The 21,800-nt window shown below is 38.2% G+C and overlaps 1 protein-coding gene across 1 annotated transcript; it reads right to left on the bottom strand.

Moving 5' to 3' along the window:
* Nucleotides 1-4,309: 4,309 nt before the first annotated feature.
* On the bottom strand, nucleotides 4,310-18,453 carry LOC144646958 (uncharacterized). The gene is made up of 9 exons (XM_078506682.1): nucleotides 18,134-18,453; nucleotides 17,183-17,308; nucleotides 16,407-16,523; nucleotides 15,452-15,574; nucleotides 14,442-15,020; nucleotides 14,106-14,325; nucleotides 13,610-13,682; nucleotides 12,880-13,034; nucleotides 4,310-4,515 (listed from the first exon to the last, which is right to left on the bottom strand). The coding sequence occupies exons 1-6, from the start codon at nucleotides 18,234-18,236 to the stop codon at nucleotides 14,228-14,230; spliced, it is 1,146 nt and encodes a 381-aa protein (XP_078362808.1). The 5' UTR covers nucleotides 18,237-18,453; the 3' UTR covers nucleotides 4,310-4,515; nucleotides 12,880-13,034; nucleotides 13,610-13,682; nucleotides 14,106-14,227.
* Between the last annotated feature and the right edge of the window lie 3,347 nt (nucleotides 18,454-21,800).

Here is a 21,800-nt window from a genome sequence, read left to right as displayed (position 1 = left end):
AAGTCAGGCGATTACCACAAGAGGCTTTTCCTAGAAGCGTGGCATTCGCAGAGGGACCAGAATGCGGGAAATGAACACATAGACATCCCTGAGGTATATAAGTCACTTACATAATGTTCATAGTCTCGCGCAGCGTTCGCGTGTATTTGTATTAGTCACTCGCGCGCGCGTACAATGTGAAACCGTTAAAAAGCCGTTTTATGCCATGATAACAACCGAAGAAGACCGAAGATTCTCGGTCGAAACGTCTTGAGCACATTATGAGCGTTGTTTACGCTCAAATAAGTCAGCGTCAGAATTTATAAAGAGTATTAATCCTGAATTGTTTTGGTTTTGAATTACTACTTTGTCAGATTGGCTAAAATACTCGCGCCACTCACTCGACCAATCAGATGGAAAAAAAATCAATAGCGACTTGATCACGTGCGTTTTCCCGCGCTTGGCGCTGGTTACGTGTTGCGATCTTTACGTTTGTTGTGGTTGGCCATTGTGATTGCTTTGGTTTTAACATGACGACACTCAAACAAAAACTGCTCTATGTTCAGAAATGCACCTTTTGTTTAGCAGCCAAAATGTACATAAGTTAGTAATTTTGATCGAGAAGTCAACGACTTGGTTTTTCAACGGCTCTATTTAAATTAAGACATTGTGAAAAGAATAAAGCCCCTAGGACCCTTAAGTGCCACTACATTTTCAAAAAGGTCACGTGCAGGGCATTTTCGCCGCAAAATATGTGTCTTTACAAAACCCCTAACAGGCTGAACAGTTTGGGACCGTTCATTTTTTATGAGGTAGGGGGGGGGGGGGGGGGCATGAAAAAAATGGCTTCAAAGGGGGGCTGGTGTGATTTGAGGGGGGGGCATGAAAAAAATAGCTTCAAAGGGGGGGGGGGCAGCCAAAAAAATATGGTCTGTAATTATACTTTTAATGTTGTAATGAGGGCTTCTGTAATAGCAAAAAATCTTGCCAGAATGCCCAAAATAACGTTCCTGAGGTTCTGAAAATTCAAATTTCCCCGGGGGAGCATGCCCCCTGACCCCCTACTTTGTTATGTACCAAACCCCATTAACTCAACCCAACAGCTTATTCGTTACAATAAGTTTAGTTAAGCACGCTGTGTTGTTTGCCCTTGTTGCTAGTGATAGGAAGAATTGGAAAAGGTTCTATATGCACAGTCGCCTGAGCTGCAGACAAATGATCGATTTAAGGTTAAGGACTTTGAATGGAGGAAAGGGATGGGCAGGGGAAGGAGTGGGGGAGGGGAGTTGGAGGAAAGAGGAAGGGGAGGGGAGGGGTGGGGAAGGGAAGGGCGATGAATGGAAGGGGGAGAAGGCTCGGAAGGTTAAGGCCACTCGCATATTACAGCGGTCTCAGTCAAAGCTAATGCTATCGACAAAGGTGAGTTTGAGAATAACATATCACTTCCAATTAATTTTGATTTGCATTTATTAAAGATGCATAATGCAAAGCCATTGTATTACTTATACAGCGTGCCCTGAGGATAAGAGATCCAGCTGCGGGAACTGGAAAAAGTCAGGATACTGTGATCTTGAGAAAGGATCTAGGATATGCTAATTTATCACGCAACTAGTAATTTATCAGGCTCAAAAAATGACATATTCTTCAGTTGGAAACCAACGCAGCACAATTGCTTTTGTTATTATGCAGATTCAGTTTAGGGCTAATCTTTATATGTTGTTCCCAAATTGTTTCACAAAAGTACAAAACTATCCAATCTAATTTTGTGCTCAATAAAGTTGAAGGAATTAACGTATGAGTTAGCTAAAGCCGTTTCGTTTGGTGTTGGTTTGTCATTAACGATAGAAAATAATATGAGCTATAATTAAAGATTTGGTGAACGTGGCGTTTATGTTTTAAAATAGGTTGTGTGGAAGTCTACTAAGAAGTTAGGTGTTGGGATTGCCACTGTAAACTGGCGTCGCGGCTTTATTAAGACTTACATAGTGGCACGATACTCGCCTCCGGGGAACTATCGGGGGAGGTTTAAACAAGAAGTAGGAAAGAACATCATGGCTTAACCGACAGGGTAAGTAGCCTTTTACATGTGCAGTGCAAACAAAAACGCTACAAAAGTGCGAAAGCTAAAAGTTTTTGACAGGCGTCTTGCGTTGCTCGTTAAACTTCTGAGATAAGACGTATGATAGTTTACTAATTGTTGCATATCTACATTGCAAGCTTCTACCTATAAATTACAAAGTTATGTTGTTTTTTTATGAGTGGTATAAACTTTTTTCATCCCGTTTGCTTCGATGTAACATTGATTTAACTTTGAACTAATGCAACCCTTTCTAATCCGGTCATCTGCACCCCGGAAGTACTTCCTTGCATTTCATCTGTGCCCCTGCACGGCTTTCTTTGTTTTTGCACTCCTGCATAGCTTTCTTTTATTTCTTTTGTATGTTTTTTTTTTGTTTATTTACATGTTTCCTTTTTGACTTCTTGCAGTGTCATTTCACCAATCTCATGTCCTACCTACAAGCGGCGAAAGACGTGGACAATTATAATGCACTAAGTATGATCATGAGTTGTTAATGTTTGGAAATGTTAGTTGTTTCTTCATCACTTTGGGTTTTTAATGTAAAACCTGTTGATACTTTTCGACAAATGGGGATACTAAGTGATTATACATTAGGGATACTAAGGGTTAAATGTAAGGATGCATGGCTGATTAAAATAAAGTAACCGGTATATGTTGTGTTCAGTGCTTATTAAATGGAAATAAAAAAAAAGTAACACTGCTAGGTGTATCATCCAGACGAGGTTGCCAGTTTACTTGAATTGCTGGAGAGCATTTAAGTGTCGAAGTGTAGGGAATTCCTTTGGTTTTGTGTTACAGTACTACACGTTCTCTAATTGGTTAAAAATAACTGACCTGCACCACTCACTCGACCCATCGGTGTGTTTTCCTGCGCTGGGCTACGGTTACGTGGTGTGATGTTTACGTTTTTTGTGATTGCTTTAGTTTTCGCTCGACCACAGTCAAACAAAAACTGCTCCTCTGTAGCCAGAAATGCGCATTGTTCCAGCAGAAAAATGTACAATTAATGTAAGTGTGATCGGGAACTCAACGCCAAAGTTTTTTCTCATAAAGTAATATTTACTGGTTCCGGAATTCAAGACACATGTAAATCCCAACCCCCAAGGACGTCACACAACGCCTGCAACGAAGGCCACCAACCTTTTGACGTGTAGTACATCAAAACGCAAAACCCACAAAGCGAGGGAAGGAGGGGTAAAATACCCTTGGGTTTTCGTTATTTTCAGTAATTAAGATATTTTGGATAGAATAAATCCCTCCCTTAGCCCCTTCCATTAGTGCCACAAGAGTTTCAAGCAGGTCGCGCGCCAGGCCGTAAAATAGGTGTTTTCATAAAACTCCTAACAAACTGAACAATTTTACTTTAAAGTAAGTAATTAAGACCTACAATTTCTAAAGAGTTTTAAAATATCTCATAGATCATCTACATCTCACCGGTGTTCTCAGCATTTTCAGCAATCGTCAAGCGAATCATCACGTCACCATCCAAAATCGCTGTCATGATCAAACTCACTACCATTTAGAGACAATTCGCTTCCTGAATCATTCCATACTTTTCTAACGCATCTTGAGTACTTTATCAGGCCATTTCTTTGGAGTTGTGACAAAAATGCCGAGCGCTCCTTACTTTCTCAGTAAATTTCCCTCGCCAAATGCGTTCAAAAACAAAAAATCAAAATGGCGGACGAAAATGTGCAGGAGGGATCGCAGAACTTCTTGGGAATAAAAACATTTGTCACCAGTTTCCCTGGAAACCTTGTGTCAATGGCTGACTTGTGTGACGTGAGTTTGACTGAATCCCTTACTGCGCCTTTGAATTATTCTGCAAACTCTGCTCGAATCAACTGTTACGTAAGCGAACGTCTTTCGCAAAAATACTGCCCGAGATCTTGCTAATCCACATTTGCCTGCGGTATATGTTGTTTAACGCAAAAAAAAAAAGAAAAAAAAAAGGAAATGATAGACTGGACTCCTCTTTACCCTGTGTTATAACAGTACTTTTTGCCTATTACAACTTAGTTGCTGTTCATAAAACTTTGTTGATCTTGGCAATGAGTATATACTTCGAAGCTTTCGAATGGTTTAAAATGTAAATTTGCAATGATGAAGCCGAACAAAATTTTTAAAAAGGCGCTTCCATTTTTAATAAGAGTTCTGTATTGCTTCACACACATTGTTATCAATCACAATCAAGCTTATTAAAATTAGATTAAAACCACATTCACTGAAAAGCCACACTCAGTGCTTTACATCATCTGTATTTATTTCCATATAATTATAATCCCTTATAAACATCATTACTGCAATGAAGATAATGGATAATGATAGATAGACCTTAAATATAAGTCCTTTCTCTTAATTGAACTATTTTATGTGTTTCTATTTCCATTCTAATGACATCTAATCTTCACATTTTCCCTGTGATAATGGTATTTCGCTTGATTCGCCTTTAAGCTCTGAAAGGGAAACGGAAATTGTAAGTTATTTTATATCTATGATTCACGAGTAATTACGTTCACTTTAATGGATTTTTTCATACGGTTAGTCAGTCAGTCAGTCAGCCAGTCATGATCAGTCAGTCAGCCAGACAGACGTCATTTCAGTCAGTCAGTCAGTCAGTTAGTCAGTCAGTCGGTCGGTCGGTCGGTCGGTCGGTCGGTCGGTCGGTCGGTCGGTCGATCGGTCAGTCGGTCGGTCAGTCGAGTCAGTCAAAAAACAGGATCAATTTTTGTTTCTGGGAAACCGTCCTCGGTCAGAATACACCTACCTCGGTAGAAAAAAGCGTCTATGGCTGGTATAAACCGAGCTCGGTTGTAGTGTAGTGTGCCGACCACCGTAGAAACCGATCATCGTTCACAAAAACCGTTATTCTTTAACCGTTCTCGGTTAGCCACATTTATTATAACCGACGTCGGTTTTAAATTTCGGTTTAAGTCCAGTTTAAACCGAGCTCGGTATACTAGTCCAAGTTTAAACCTAGTATGGTTAAGTCCAGTGTAAACCGAGCTCGGTTAAGTCCAGTTGAAACCGAGCTCGGTTACGTCCCTTTTAACCTGGCTCGGTTTAAAGTAGTACTCTAGTCCTAACCGAGCTCGGTTTTTGGAAGTCAGTATTGTCGCCCCCCCCCCCCCCCCAAAAAAAAAAAATAAAAATAAAGAAATAAATAAATAGTATAAAGAAAGAAATAAGGAAAGAAATAAAACAAATAATAATATTCTGTTTTACTTCCATTTTTTATTTAATTCAATTTTCGCTCTACACGATTTGAATCCTTTTTTTCCTGCCTCCGTCCCTTGTTGAGTACACTCTACCATCTTGTTGTGCACAACAATAATATACCCCCGATAATAAACGAAATAGTATGCAATACAATAACTACTCTAAGACTTGCTTACAATTTCTGATTTTACGACTTTCACCTAGAAAGGTTAAAGGATAATTAGAGATGCTTATTTTTGAATAGGCGTGTGGAATAAGGAGAAATAAAAACGATATAAAACCTGGGCTGGTAGTCTAATTGTAAATTAGAAAACATAAGTAGTTTATTTTATCTATAATAAACATAATGGTAGAAACGAAAACCGTAAAAAAGAAAGTTTGAAGAAAACCGCCAAAGGAGAAAAGTTGTACAGTACCTTTGCCTTATGATTAAACTTGCTCTCGTCGCATTTTACTACTACTCCCGGGCCACCAAATGGTATAACTGGTCTTTCTTGAAGGTCCAGGGAACATAAATCTTGTAATCGCCTACAAATCTGGGAAACCAGCTTTGGAGTCAAGTTCAATATCCTGGAGATTCTTATTTGAGGGTCATCTTGGGTGAAGTAAAAAATCACCCGAAGAAGTGTTCCAAGGGCAACCTTAGGGAACAACGAAAAAAAGCTTCCTGTTCGCAAGCTTCTTTTCTTCTGGCATCCACTGCAGCGCCTATGATAAAGGAAAGGCAAGACGCAAATGCGATAGAGATAATTATTGCAAGATTAATACTTATGAAAACGTTCAAATTGATCGCACAACGGTAAAATACCCTTTCCAGGGGCGTAGCCAGCTTTCTGAAGAGTTGTAGGCCTGGCCGCTTCTAGAGGGAGGGGGGTGGGGGGTTCGGGGTTATGCTCCAGATAAAGGCCCTAAAAAGTGCGATCCGGCAGAAGCTAAATTTTGGCATTTCATTTCCGTGAATGGTCCGGCAATTTTCACTCATTGTTAAATATATAAACGCACTTGTCTTTAACGACACATACCTATCTCTTTGTAAAATAAAGTTCTCGAGTTCGAGTATAAAGTGCCAATTTAAAAATATATCCTTCCAGACGTTTCGAGCTTAGCCCTTTATCAGTGGAAGTCAAGTTGCTGTTTCGTTGAGAAATTTGCTAAGGCCACGAAAAAAGATTTAAAGTTCCAATGCAAGCTGCGACTTACATTCAGTCAGCGCGGCTGACATGTTCACAGATTGAAGATGAGTCGCTTTTCCTGACGTTTTCGTTGTTTGTTCCCATCGCAAAACATGATGCTACGGACTTGTACATCTTGAATAGTGTGGCCATTTGTATTGAAATGCTTTGCGACAGGAAAGCCAGGCAGATTTTCCTCGATGCTGCAGAGGCGCTCAACGAAACGTTGCTGTAGCGTGCGGCTAGTTTTGGCGATGTAGATCGTAGAACAACGGCGGCAAGAGATGCCATACACTGAGCCAGTTGTTTCGCAGGTGAAAGTATCCTTGATAAAGCATTTGGGATCCTGCAGGGCGGGGTCAAGAGAATTTGATCACAGGTTGCGGCAGCGAGCGTGCGTGCATGGAAAAGTTCCCACGTTAAGACCAGACTGGCTACTGTCGGTGGTGTGAACTAAGACGTCGTGCTATTAAAAAAAGCCCGAAACGTTTGGAACGCTATTTTGTAAAATTGGCACCTTAAACTCGAACACGAGAACTTTATTTTTTACCTTTTTATGCTTTAAAGTATAAGTGTCACGCAGCCAAGAATTTCGACTTACTAGAGACTTGATCAATGGAGAAAGGGTAGTTGCAATATTTATAATGCATATTGCTTTCTATTTCATATTGAAAGTGCTTCAGCCACAATTACTCTCTTGATAGCACATTTTAAAAATACGAGTGGGCTAAAAAATTTGTAGGCCCGGGCCTACGGGCCTATAGGCTAGATACGCCCCTGCTTTCACGCTTTTAAGTAGAGACTTTAACGGACAAAATTTAGTAAAAAGATGAAAACTGTCCGCCTAATCATATTTAAAAATTTAATAGACGACAAGCTCGAGGTTTCTATCTGCTTACAGTATAAAAATCAACTATGAAGTACATATAAAACTGAAGCGAACCGTCTAATTGTTTTAAAATAAGCCTGATCTGTTAAACTCAACGTATCGCTAGAATTGTGTTTTTGAAGGTTTCGATCTATAAAAATTCCAGGAAAAACTGAGCACACGCTACAGGAGCGGTCTAATGATCATTTTTACCAACTATCAATGGTATATTGCAATGAGTTTTAATTGGGTTAACAGGCAGTCTCAACTAAAGTAGCCAATACGCGTAGATGAAAATAGATGGGGATATAAAATATGACAAATAATTTAACATTTCCGATAAAACCAATATTAAACTAGCGCTTAAAATCCTTTATATCGCGATTTTATCCACCGCGGACTCGTGAAATAAGTTCAAGAACCCACGTTAAAGAAGCAGCTCAAACATGCTGACATAAGACTTTCATTTTAGTATTATGTTATTTTCTTTAAATTAGTGTTGTATAATTTAAAATACATCATGCTTTATCAAGTTAAGATGCACGCGGCTTACGTCAGCCGAGTGCCTCGTGCTAGGGCTTTCCACACGTTGCTCGAGATTTCCCAAAAAGTTGCCCGTAATTTCTCAAAAAGTTGCTCAAAAGTTGCTGCAAAAATTCAAAAAAGTTGCTTCTGACAATAAAAGTTGCTCGAAAGTTGCTCCAAAAAAATCCAAAACGTTGCTTCTAATGAAGAGAATTTCTCTAAATATATGCTAATTTCCCTTTGAGTGTTAGATTCCTAAGCAGTTTTCTGCAATTTTACAGCAAAAAAGTATCTAAATAACATGTTAAGGAGAAAATTTGTTAAATAACAAGGTTTTCTTTAATTGAGAAAAATCGCGAAGTTATCGATGACGTCATGTTTGCTGACGGCAGAATGAGGCGAAAGTTGAAACGTCTTTAGATGTTCCTCGAAAATCCTTGGCAAACTTCGTAAATCTTCGGAAACGTTCGTATGCCCTTTGAACAACACTCGGATAATCTTCGGAGATCTTCGGTCTGGAAATTGCACAAAATGTAACAAGTTGCTCGAGAGGAAAAAAGTTGCTCGAAGGAGAAAAAGTTGCTCAAAATATTAAAAGTTGCCAAAAAGTTGCCGAGCAACTTGTGGAAAGCCCTACCTCGTGCACTTCTCGAGTTTTCTTAAAAAGTCCCGCGTGCTTATATAATTCAACAATGCACTGGGGTGCTTTTTTATTTCTTTATTATCCACGTAGCACTGAGTTGATTGAAACGTTCTCACATCAAACAAGCACGAGTGGGATAAGTGGGATCTTTGAACTCCCCGGCTGTTCTCGCTGACGCACCCACTTAACATTTTCGATGTCCATGAAACAAATCGAAGCAGAGATATTGCAACATTCCACTTAAAAGCAAAGTTCATCCGGCAAAAATGTTATCCACTGTTTAGAGAAAAAAAAACAAAACGAGATATTTGGATCATTACTTTGAGACTCCAGAATTTTCAAGTCCATGTGTAAAGATTTGGATCTATTTTTAACGCAACCGATTTCAATCGTTTCGCACTTGCAAATTATTTGTTCCACGAGGCACACCGTGCAGACACGAATAGCTGTGCACAATTTCGCGCCAAAATGAGACTGTTGTTTGTATATTTTTTGCGCGAACACTGCCTGTTCCTAACAGAGAACTATAAAAAGTCTTATGTGAATAGACTTAAAAAGAACAGATAAGCGGAGAAATATCCTTACACCTTTTCGCACCTATAGATCGAAGCATAACTTCGCATAGATCGAAGCAAAACTTCGCGTGCATTTGCGATCGTTAAAGAATTCTGTAAAAGGGCTAAAAGTACTTAGCCCTGAAAAGCACTTTCTATGGTACTCTGCTCGTACCCATTAAAAAAGCAAAGGTGAACAGTTTTCTGGAACGACGCGTTAACAATACATGATGCACGCTTAAAATAGACGATATTTTTGGTATTGATCAAGCCTCTAAGGTTCAAGCACATAGGGATGAAGGCATGAATCGGCTGACGCATGTAGTGATGGCCTGCAGTTGTGCAGTTGTGTTAGATTCTCTAACAAATCAAAATGAAATCTAACTCACCAGAGGAAGCCGTTTACATGGTTATCCTTTCTCGCAGTTAAATCCATTCCACGAGTACACTGGGCACACTCTAAAGGATCGGCAAGTAAATACCGGGCTTGAAGCCATTGGATTAGTTGTATACGTGGACCCCTTTCCAGGTCAATGAAAAGGTTTAGATCCATAGCGTAATATTAGCGTGCAACAAGAAGTCGCAAGGAAAGCCAACACTGCTGCACGTTTGAACTTGCGCCTACGTTTGCTGAATTTGTCAAGCTTCCATTGTTATGCAAAGTAAATGAAAACTGTAACCATGATAACAATAGCAAAAAACAAATGGAAAAATTGTGTGTACTCCCACGGGATGCAAAAGTTAGGAACGAACAACTAAAGGCTGGTTTTCACAAGCGACGCAAGCAAAAGTACAAGCACAAGCTTAAGGATAACAGCTCTCATTTCGACGTGAATACGGCTTCGTCGCAAGCAAAAGCACAAACACATTGAATTTTGATGGTTATACTTGAACATGTGTCAAGCACAAGCACAAGAGTAATTTGTTTTCCTGTTCGCGTGCTTACGTTGGTGCCGGCTTGCGCCGCTGGTGAAAACAAGGCGTACAGCGCGAAGCGCCTTACCGTGGCCACCCAAAAAACCTATTTACAAGTGTCAGCTTGTAATATTTTACGTTTTCACTGCGTTTTGTTCATAAATACGAAAAAACAAGTACCTATTTGATTGTATTTAACTTTACAAATAGCCGTGTTCGTCAAACAAATAATAAGATTACGAGAGCACACTTGCAAAAAAGTTTGTTGGGTTGCCACGGTATGGCGCGTCGCGCTGTAAGATCTCGATGTAGGATTTTAACTTTAGATCTAACTTTGGCTCACAACTATTGCAACTCTAACCGCGTATGCAATAATTTACAAAATTGGGAAAAGTTGTGAGAGTATTTTGAACTAAACTGAAATGAAATTAGAGGTCGGCAATCAGTAAAGCCTGGTTTTCACTTGCGACGCAAAAAGGACTTCTCTTAAGGCACAAACATCCTAGACAAAACCCCTTTAACCGGAAAACAAACAAACAAAAAAAAAAATCAGGATCGGAATCAAAAGTAGGGGTTCTCGTTAAAAAGGTGAATCGAAACATATAAAATTGAAGAACTGTAAAATCGACAGTGCGACGACAAGTGAAAATCTTAAAAAGTAACTAATTTATATATTGGTATTCCATTTAAAAAAGTTTTTTAACAACACAGGACACCACAAGATTAGGAAGCTTTTTCCTACCGTGGAATGCAATAATTAATAAATCGGCAGAGTAACCCCTTTAGTAGAAGATATGACATTATAAAAAAGTATATATTCCGCATTAAACAAACGTTGATTCTATGAATAACATAAACATAAAACGATAACACCGAATGGAATTTTTGGATAACTGCATTGTTCTTTTTGATATATTCCATTTATTTAAAATCAAGATCTTTTCCTTCTTTAAGAGCTTTAAGAGCACGGTTTATGCAACCTGTGAAATTATAATGTTCATTCTGACGACGTTTACTTTTCTCCGATTTCTCAGTAAACATTTGGGTTATGGTAAATAGAAAAAGAAGTGACATCGTTATTATAAAATGTGATCTAGCAACTTTATTGGTCTCAAAATTTAAAACAAAGTATAACAAAAGAAATGGTGGCATTAAAAAAGAAAAGGGCCAAATAGGAATTGCGCAAACGGGTTTGTGAAGTGCTTTCCTCTCGGCATTCATCACGTCTGCACACCTTTTTATGTCAATGTGCTTCGGATCGCAAAGCCCGGTTTTGTGAAGTGCTTTCCACTCGACTCACTTTACCTTTGCACACTTTTATTTGTTATGTCAGTGTGCTTCACCTCGAAAGCTCTTTACATTGTACCCTTCAACGCTTTGTTTGTACTTTACAAAGTATTTTGTGATGCGTGCTTCGCGTTCATACCTACATATACATACATTCTTAATTCAAGACGCAACTTACAAGTAAAAATAAAAAGGAAAAAAGGCATCTAGAAAAAGAAGTTAACCCTATGTGAAAAATCCCTAAATTAATACCAAAAAACCCCTGAAAATATATAAAAACAAAGACCCTTAATTAAAAGAGGAGGCTATCCGCTTCCAAAACGTCTTTAGGTGAGTTGTTCCATAGCTTAACTATTCTAATACTGAGTTGGGGGTTTGCATAGTGCTTTCCACTCACGGTTTCCACTCCCTTCCCTTTCATTCGTTTTGTACATTGAGGTGACACTTATGTTGCGCGTACTTTGCCTCTCAGTGTTTTGGGGTGCTTTTAAGTCCCCATTTTCTCACTTTAATTTTGTACGCTTAAAATTTTGTATCTTCTTAATTTAAGTAGAATATACATGGTTTCTATTTACTTTCAACGTTTTATTGCTTTAATTCGGTTGTTGCTTTAGTTGTGTCGTGTTTTCTACTCCCTTTCACGCTCGTTAATAAGAGATGGAGATATGCTCCCGCGCCCAGACGTATGCGAAGATTAAATTTAGATAACCCGAGAGATTACAAATACTGTATTTTCGCGATTGAACGCCAGATACCTGATAAACTCCGGGTCTTTAAGATGGAGTTGAAAATAGGCCCCTCAGGTATTTTTCTTCAGATATAATAAGCTGTAGTTGTATTAGCAAAATACATGTTTGTCCATATGATTTTTGCTTCCAAATTATCACAACTAACGCGTATTTTAGAGCCAGCAATTGATGAATTTTTAAAAATAAGGACACGAAGCACAAGATGGCGCGGATGTATTGTTACCGCAATAGCTAGAATGAATTTGTAAACTGCTTTATATACAACTGCATGATATTGACAAATTAAAGTATGAGCTTTAAACATTGTAAGCAAGTAGGGCTTTCCACAAGTTGAATTAAATAAAAAATGGAAGTAGAAAATAAAATTATTATTATTATTTGTTTTATTTCTTTCCTTATTTCTTTCTTTATTCATTTTTATTTTTTTATTTATTTATTTATTTTTTTATTTTTTATTTTTTTTTTTTTGGGGGGGGGGGGGGGGGGGGGGCACAATACTGATTTCCAAAAACCGAGCTCGGTTAGGACTACTTTAAACCGAGCCAGGTTAAAAGGGACGTAACCGAGCTCGGTTTCACACTGGACTTACTTAACCATACTAGGTTTAAACTTGGACAAGTATACCGAGCACGGTTTAAACTGGACTTAAACCGAAATTTAAAACCGACGTCGGTTATAAGGGAGATGGCTAACCGAGAACGGTTAAAGAATTCGGTTTTTAAGTACGATGATCGGTTTCTACGGTGGTCGGCACATTACACTACAACCGAGCTTGGTTTGTACCAGCCATAGACGCCTTTTTCTACCGAGGTAGGTGTATTCTGACCGAGGACGGTTTCCCAGAAACAAAAATTGATCCAAAAAACAAGCTCGGTCGTTCATGCCTACCTTTAGCTTGGTTGCTTATTTCCCACATTCTGACTAAACAAGCCATGAATGTTTCCTGGAGGACTGTAACGAGCGACAATGTAGAAATGTTTAAACAATCCGGAGCCTGTAGAAGCCTGAGCCACTCCTACCGCTTTGGTAGCTTTCCACACAACCTTATAGATAAGTAAAACATATCATGTGTTAATCAATTAAGAGGGAGTTGGAAGGTTGCAATTGAGTTACCAAACAAGAGCAAAACCTGTTAAAGCTCGTTTCAAAGGTACGTGTGTGACTGGGAAAGAGAGAACGTTGCGAAAACAAACAAATAATCATCTCTAACATGAAACATGAAATGTTTACGTCAAATTGTAGCTGACCTTCTTCAGCTTCTTTGTTTTTCAGCAAGGAACATGCTGTGTTGTAATTTCTATGGTCGATTAGAGCACAGACCTTGGAAAAATTTGTCATTTAGAGTTCCATGGTTTCCCTTTCTTGGGTTGCTAGTCAATATCGGACACAATTTCACCCTTGACCTCAACTCAAGGGTGTTCTATCAGATAGAACACCCTTGACTGGTATTTTTTTTTTAATTTTTAATTGTTGCACATCAAAAAGCAATTGGCAATGGTTATTTTATGCTTTGCTTAGAGAAGATTATATCTCCTTATTACTCATAGCGATTTCGTAAATTAGAGGAAGAAATAAGGGGATCGACATAGTTTTATTCTTTTGGATTATATTAGTTTACCTGTGTAAAATGACCAGTTTCAGGAGTAAATCCAGGATTGTTATAGTCATACTTTGGCTCTTCGAAGTCATACCTAAAAAAAAGAAAAAAAGAAGTGATAACCCTGGTCAATCAGAAAAGACACAGATAATCTAGTGAACCAATCAAAACTCGAAGGAAACAACCACCGCCCCGAAGCGCGGGAAACGTGTGTATAGCAAGTCACGATTGGGTTTGGCTTTGCCTCGGACTGGTCGAGAGAGTAGCGCAAGATTATTAAACCAATCAAAGAGCGTAGTGAAAATTATTTTTACGCACTTTTTTTGACAACCAATCGAAAAATTGTGTGTCTCTGTCAGTTGTGATTCGTAGATTTTGATCCATTTTGTTTGTTTCTGCTTTTCATGGTTCGTTGGCTGTCGGCATAATTATGATTGACGGCAGCCAAAACGCAATCGTTAGTTGGATTTTGAATTTCAGAGTTCACATATAAGAAACAACACTAAAAACAACTTACCATCCTACTAAGGCGTGCGTGCAATCTCTAGACTCAGTTCCATTAAAGAATGCCAGGTTTTCTCCTTCTCCATTGAGGTTTGGATCATGTTGAATAACACCCGTTGCAGCTAAATGATCTGCTCAGACTTGTGCATGCTGCACCAGTGTGTTATTCCAGATCAGCAGACCCGCTCCATGTAGGGCACGTCTGGCGTTGTGTGCTTTTAAACAGGCATTTTCTAAGTCCAAAAATGAGTAATTATTTGAGACGACAGATGCTTGTCAGAAGATAGCAGAAAAGTTACATTTTCTCAGAATAGCAACACGTTTTTTTTTTCTAAAAATCATAGCATACCTGCGGGTGTTAGAGTAGGTTGTGAAGTTGTTGCTGGAGCATTGGTGGTCGAAGGGTTAGAAGTGGTACTTAATTCGCTTGTTGTTGAAGGGTTAAATGTGGTACTTGGTTCGTTTGTTGTTGAAGGGTTAAATGTGGTACTTGATTCGCCTGTTGTTGAAGGGTTGGAAGTGGTACTCGACTCGCTTGTTGTTGACGGGTTAGATGTCGTACCTGATTCGCTTGTGGTTGAAGGGTTTGATGTAGCACTTGATGCATTGCTAGTTGTAGGATAAGATGTGGTATTCGGCACACTTGTGGTTGACGGGTTTGATGTGGTACTTGATGCATTGCTAGTTGTAGGATAAGATGTAGTATTCGGCACACTTGTGGTTGACGGGTTTGATGTGGTATTTGATGCATTACTAGTTGAAGGATTAGATGTGGTATTTGTTGCACTTGTGGTTGAAGGGATAGAAGTGGTAGTTGGTCCACTGGTTGCTGGAGTTGTAGCATGAGCCGTTGTGATTAGTTCGTTTGTTGTCGACGGTTTGGAAGTTGTGACTGGATTAGTGGTGACGGGTTTTGTTGTTGGTGGTTCTAAAATGTACAAAGAATAACATTTTATTTCCATTGATACGAAAAATCTAAAAGGTCAATTATATGGTGCAATTTGTAGCATGTTAAAGTATTACCTGGTTGTAAGTGACATTAAAAATTTATAAATACAATGTCTGAATTGTTTGCGCTCAGTTTTCTAACTGTCTTAAAAAATCCCACAAAGAAGTGCAGAGTAATATTAATTTTGTAAGGGCAACATGTCGAAATGATGCTATATTTCTGTTCAAATTATATTTATGTGAACTTTATGTGTTCTGCACTATACATTTTTAAATTTCCTTGAAAATATAGCTGTAATACATCCATATAGGTCTTAATGATATATTTTACAGCTATCGTGGATTCATGCAGCTGTAATGTGTTAGCCATATATTGTTGTAACTTTTAATTGGAGTTTTTCGTTTACTTACGGACACAAAAGCCGCATGTTGTTTGACAGTTCAGCAACATATACTGATAGTATTGACTGTTGGAGCTGCAATAACCAAGCCCTTTCCAATATGAACAGTGTGAAACTTTATCTGGTAAACAATCTAAAGAAAAGGGAGACAACAACAATAGAACCAAGAATGAAAAAGTTAACAAGTGGTTTAACCTTCAGTTATTATCATAATTAATTGTTGGTATTTTATTGCGAAGGGCGACTGTCGGAATAGCTGTCAATCTAAACTTACAGTTGTTCAGGTAGAGATGATGCTTTATTCTGTTATTATATCTTTTACAACTATCGTTGATTCCTACAGCTGTTATATGCAGACCCTTATAATTAGTCTCAAATGTTGTCATTTTCTTGCGAAGGGCGTCTGAACCGTGAGCCGTCAAACTAAGCTAAAATAAACAATTGTTCGAGAGAGAAAATGGAATCCTATAAGGTCCAATAATTATACATGTGACGAACCAAATAAAACTCTTAAAGATACCTATGAAATTGCCGAGCATAATACAGTCAGCTCTCTTTAAGACGGACACCTGATGTTGGTCCCGTCTCTGCCATTTTTCAGTCACTTTACTGTAACTAAACTCCCTATAAGACAGACACCTCTTTAAAACGGATAGCTCGCGTCGGTCGCGTAGGTGTCCGTTTAAGAGAGAGTCGACTGTATTAGTTAAACATTATTCTAATTATTTATTGGTCAAACATATGTCTAAACTATAGTCACATGACCTCCCTGTAGTATCTGCAGCTGTAAATGAGAACGAAAACACCCTGATTTGTTTCATGATTCAGTTAATCCAAAGTTAGAAAGGGAGAAGCTTCACTCAACTTCAATGAGAAAACAACTGACGTAGCCGAGTTGAACACGTTACTATACAAACTAAGGTTAACCCATCTCAAAAATAATTTTATTGATGTCTATTACGTACCACACTTATTGCATGTGGCCGGACAGTACAACATCATGGATGCATAGTAGTAATTTCCTTGCTGGCAGTAACCCAAACCCTTCCAGTAGCTGCAATACTGGGAATGGTCTGTGCATTCTAACAACAAAACGAAGGCAATTAGAAACAGCAAAATGTGATTGAGATACGAGATTTAAATAAATTACAAAAATGATTAGTGTCATTTGAAACACCTAGTGTCATCAGGTGTGTATTATTTGGGTACCTTCGATATACAGTACTCGGTATGTACAGCTTGGTATGTTTAGCGAGGCCTAATGCCTATAAACTAAGGAAATTGAATAAATATCAATTTGTTCAAGCCACGGTAGCCTTTTCGCATTTGTATACGGACGGTGCCTCAGAGCTGAACTTGGCAGCCCATTCAGGCCGATTGACTAATTAGTCTATTAGTCGTTTTCACGGAATTTTACCTGTGTGGTCAATTAAACCAAACTTAGTTAGGCCAGTAGTTGCCATCCTTTACTGATAGAGGGGTTAAGCATGACGTTTATGGCAAACGGCAAACGGCAAAAATAATTCTGATTTTTCTCGCTTTTTCTTTAGCACTTAAATAAAGCCAGTCGAAAAATAGGAAAAACCCTTAATCACAGTAAATGCAAACAATTTCTCTAAATTGTACAAAAAGCTAAAATCACACACCAAAAGTTCGATTTTTGCCGTTTGCCGTTTGCCGTAAACGTCATGCTTAACCTCTCTAATAGTATGCATATTAATTTATTCAACACTAAGCTTACCTCCACAGAGACCACATGTACTCTTGCAGTACACCTTCATCGAACTGTAGTAATAGTTGTTTGGCTGACAGTATCCCAGGTTTCGCCAATAACCGCAGTAGTTCTGATACCAGTCGACGCACTGTGCTGTTGACGGTAACAATATATTAATATTGGTTTCAAAGCGTAAGTTTTCTCTAAACAATGGACACAGGTCACGTACGTGTGCTATTTCGGGAAAGTTAGACATGAGAATCACCTGGTACATTCGTACATTTGTAATTCTTCACAATAAAACAATTTATGTTCCGGTTTAAATTTTGACTGAGTCTGGCAATATTGTTTATTTCTAACACTTTCGGGAAATTTCTATTCTGCAAACAATTGAAAATGAACTAAAAGACCCAATTTCATTAAGAACTCAACATGTATACTTTTAAAGGCACAGATCATTTTTAGTCAAATAGAACAATGCAAAATCTGTGATAAACATCGAGAACTCATGTGCAGACACTTGGATTTGGATTTATCGTTTTTCAGGATTTTCCCAACATGAGATTGTACTCATTCATATTTTCCTTGGTTAAGAGAGAAAATTTATCGTGCAAAGGTCAAGACGCTCGCCAGAGAGCATCTGTACACCTTGCTTTTGAGGTTTTTAGATAGGTTGCACGGCCAAAGCAGAGATGACGGTTTATACTGGAGGGGGGGGGGGGGGGAATCCCATTTCCCAGGCCAAATTTTGTCCAAATCCCATTTTCCAACCTATTGTTTTCCTAAATTTTCAAAATTCCAGTCCCAGTTCAATTGTTTTTCCGTCTGTGATTTCCATACCCAGTGACCTAAATCCCATTTTCCCAAAGATTTGCCCAAATCCCAGCTCCCATTTTACCCCTTCAGCCGGGCCTCTCTTTTCAGAAGCTAGAAATCAATCAAAGCTTTCATGAAACCAAGGAAAAAAATAATACTTACAGGAGCGCTTAGCTCGTAGCACAGAATTGGCAGATTGTCGTGGCCTTGGCAAGCAAGGGATAAATATAACAGAAAGACATAACAGGAGAAGCAAAGAACGCATTTTGAAGAACAGCCGAGTATAGCTGAGGATGAAGCAGCTTAGCTCTGTTGTTGCTAATGTAACTGGAAGTCATGCACTTTTCCCTGGCTTATTGTCGTTTGTGTTTTATCATACGTAATGCCTCTTTCTAAGGTAAAAAAAATAAATAGATGAAATGGTTTATTTATTCTTTTAAACAAAGACGATAATTTAAGTTTTTAGAGTGTTTAGTTTCCAAGTGTAAAATGACAGTAAGACGTTTGTTTTATTTCTAGCCGAAATTCTTTTTTTCTCACGAATGTTTACAATAAGGACAGCTCGTATTGACTTAGCATCTGAATATAATGGGCATATTTTTTTCGCATCAGAAGAAATTACGACGTACTGTTAGACAGGCACAAAAAGTAAATGTCTGAAAACTAGTTGATAAACACTCTTAAATTAAGATAAAAGCTTCTTTCCCGCAAATACTCATTTGAAACATAAAATGTTTATTTTCTAAAGCAACTTCTCATTGTCTTCCCTGCATCTACTAAATAAAGTTTATCTCGTTCTGTAAATGGAATCAAAGGAAAGATATCTTAATGGGATTGCAGAATAAACAAAATTAAAAATCACGGGAATGAAACAGGAAATAACTTGGTCAAACCGAGGTCTCTCTCGATTCCTTTTGAGCTTAGTTTTGAGAATTATTTTTCGTGTGCTAATACTGTATCTGCCTTCAAGGATTTATGAAACGTTGTAGCTGTTTTTATACGTTGATATAGAAGGACCATGTAAATGTACTTATTACTTTACAAAGTGTTTAAGAGGAAATCCACCAAGACTTCGAGTAGTTATTGGACAAAATTATGTACCAAAACTATTTACACCTGATTGCAAGCTTTTGTGTTACTGCTTCAAATATCGTATCGAAAGAAATCTTTTCTAACAACACCACACATCGAAAACACATTTTGAAGTTCCGTTGAATTCCACTGAATCGCTTAAAAGATGTAAGCTTTTGCCCATAGCTTGTGAACTTTTAATATCATTTTCTCAGACCCTGATAAGAAATTGTTGTACCAGAATTATTTCCACCTTATTGCAAACGTTTTTGTTACTGCTTCAAATATCTTATCAAAAGAAATCTTTTTTAACAACACCACACATCGAAAACACATTTTGAAGTTCCGCTGAATTCCACTGAATCGCTTAAGACGAATTTACAAAATGGCTACACGTGAGATTTTGCCCATACCTTGTAAACTTTGAAATTCATTTTCTCAGACTCTGATAAGAAATTGTTGTTGGTATTATCACGGATAATTACTTACATCTTTACCTTTTATTAAGGCTAGGAAATAACGCAATAGGATTTAAATTATTCTGGAAATTGATTTTTGTCCAACTTTAATAAATATTACTCGACTTCCTAGTGGATTCCGTCTTAAAGCAAATACAGTTGGAAAAAACTCGTTTCTGATTTATACTTACTTTTGACGTTATACTAGTACTGTCATGTACCAAACAAGTGCAGTCACCCCATTGTTGTTAAGATTAAATTCTAAAGTTTTACCTGTTATCATACCAGACTCGATCGTACATTGTTAAATCAAATCTCAGTCATTCATTCAATGTATTTTAACTTCTTCGAATGTTCAGATTTCTTTGGTTAAAGTAAGTTTTTGCCAGACAGCCAAGAAGAATAAAGGTAGTTCATTCAATGTATTTTAACTTCTTCGAATGTTCAGATTTCTTTGGTTAAAGTAAGTTTTTGCCAGACAGCCAAGAAGAATAAAGGTAGTTCATTCAATGTATTTTAATTTCTTCGAATGTTCAGATTTCTTTGGTTAAAGTAAGTTTGTGCTTATTTTCTTTGATCGGGACAACCAAGAAGAATAAAGGTAGAAATGAATTTATTACGTTAACATATTAGATACAGACAAAGAGGTTGTTTTGAAATCTGTTACACGATGATAGAAAAATTGCAAGTTAAAGGATTAAACATGCTGGTTTAAGCACAGGCAGCCCAAGCTAACGATAAGAGCCTCAGTATTCTAAGACTCAATTTATGAGGGTTTATTTGGTAATGGGACAATTTTGTTTAAATGTATAAATTCGAACGTTTTATGAATAAAGTTGACTTACACTGTTGCTGTGTCGTGTTCTTTCTTGTTTGCCAGCTCCTCGAGCCAATTTGAAGTGATTTCGACGAGTTATTGTTTACGTTGTTCGAAAATTTTGAACACGTGTACATTTTTTTCGACGGCATCTCGCTTGAAGCAAAATATATTCCGTGAAATTACATAGTCATAATCTCCGATAATTTCTCTTTCCCATCGTTGTCTCACGTGTTCCGAGTGCGGTACTAAAGCGTAGAAAAATCCTCCTAAGTGCGATTTGTGCTTTTCTCGTTATGCGAGACCGGTCAAACCACACACAAAATGGCGTCAGGTCGACAAAATCGACATTAGCGGGGAGGGCATGAAATTACGCTGTGGGACCCGGGAGAGGTCGATTTTCTACCGGAAATAGAAAATCATCGGCGCGTGAAAAATGCCCGCACTTTTCTAAAACGTATCCCGTCCAAAACAAAAACGCTTTTTTGACGCGCACTTAAAATAAAAGTTTACTATTATACTTTATCGCATTAAGCCAATGCCGTACACCTTTGAAATACTATCCGACTGAAATGCACGAAAACCAACGCGAAAATATCTTGACAAATTTAACCTCGCCCAGTTCTGCGCATTTATTCCATTTTTTTTTTAGTGGAAGTCGATGTTTGGTAAACCGGTTTCCGTTTCCGTGGTGTGTGGCGAGGCTAGTGACGAGCCAGATGAAAGCCAGCCGCGCCAGAAATACAATAGGCAGCGAGGCAGAATTTGGTGGTTCCGCACAGTGTTCAACTGTACGATCGGCTCGGGTACTCTCTGTAAATAACTTACTGGTCAACAAATATTAAAAAAATATATTTTTTAATATAAAAGGCTCACAAAACGTTAGTTGTGATTATTTCTCATCGCCAGTCTTGATAGACTTTTGAGTCCGCGATTATTATATTCTGCGGTACATTAAGCATGTCAGCGAAGGAAGATTTCGTATGGAGCAGGAGGGAGGGATGCACTCGTCAGATTCGCTGGGTGTATGCTCGTCGAACTGCACAAATCTCGCCATTTCCCCAGTCGTTCTGCATTAATAGCAGTTGTCGTGTGATGTGGGAACGAGGTTGCGATCGATCGGTTATTGCCGTGGGAACGAGGTTGAGATCGGTTAATTCTTGATAAATTATTGGACAATTGACGTCATTTCAATCGTCGTATAATTGGACCTTCTTCCAAAATTTGGTTGGCGCCAGCCGGTTAGCTGGAATTAACCGGGATTGAAAGCCAATCAGAAACGGAAAAATATTTTGAATGAATAATAATATGGATTATTTACTCTTTTAAGGTATCACGGAAAAAAAAATTGATGTTAAACTTTGCGTTCCAAGTGAAATTGTGTGCAAACCATCAATGGTAACCCCAAAAAAGTATAAATTTTCTGAAAGCTTATTGATTAAAGATTGTAATTTTGTATTTTGTTTTGATCATATAGACCTAA

Source organism: Oculina patagonica, chromosome 3, assembly GCF_052425735.1.
Source record: "Oculina patagonica isolate OP01 chromosome 3, crgOcupat, whole genome shotgun sequence".
Classification (NCBI taxonomy): Eukaryota; Metazoa; Cnidaria; class Anthozoa; order Scleractinia; family Oculinidae; genus Oculina; species Oculina patagonica.
The sequence above is the reverse complement of the archived record's forward strand: the minus strand, read 5'-3'. Positions and strand labels throughout refer to the sequence as shown.

Bases quoted from the DNA above. Each gene is read 5' to 3' on its own strand.
- LOC144646958 (XM_078506682.1), bottom strand. From the start codon at position 18,236: ATGCGTTCTTTGCTTCTCCTGTTATGTCTTTCTGTTATATTTATCCCT. The intron at 17,309-18,133 runs GTAAGTATTATT...TACCGTCAACAG, and splicing joins GCTACGAGCTAAGCGCTCCT to CACAGTGCGTCGACTGGTAT. The intron at 14,326-14,441 runs GTATGCTATGAT...TTTTGGACTTAG, and splicing joins ACCTACTCTAACACCCGCAG to AAAATGCCTGTTTAAAAGCA.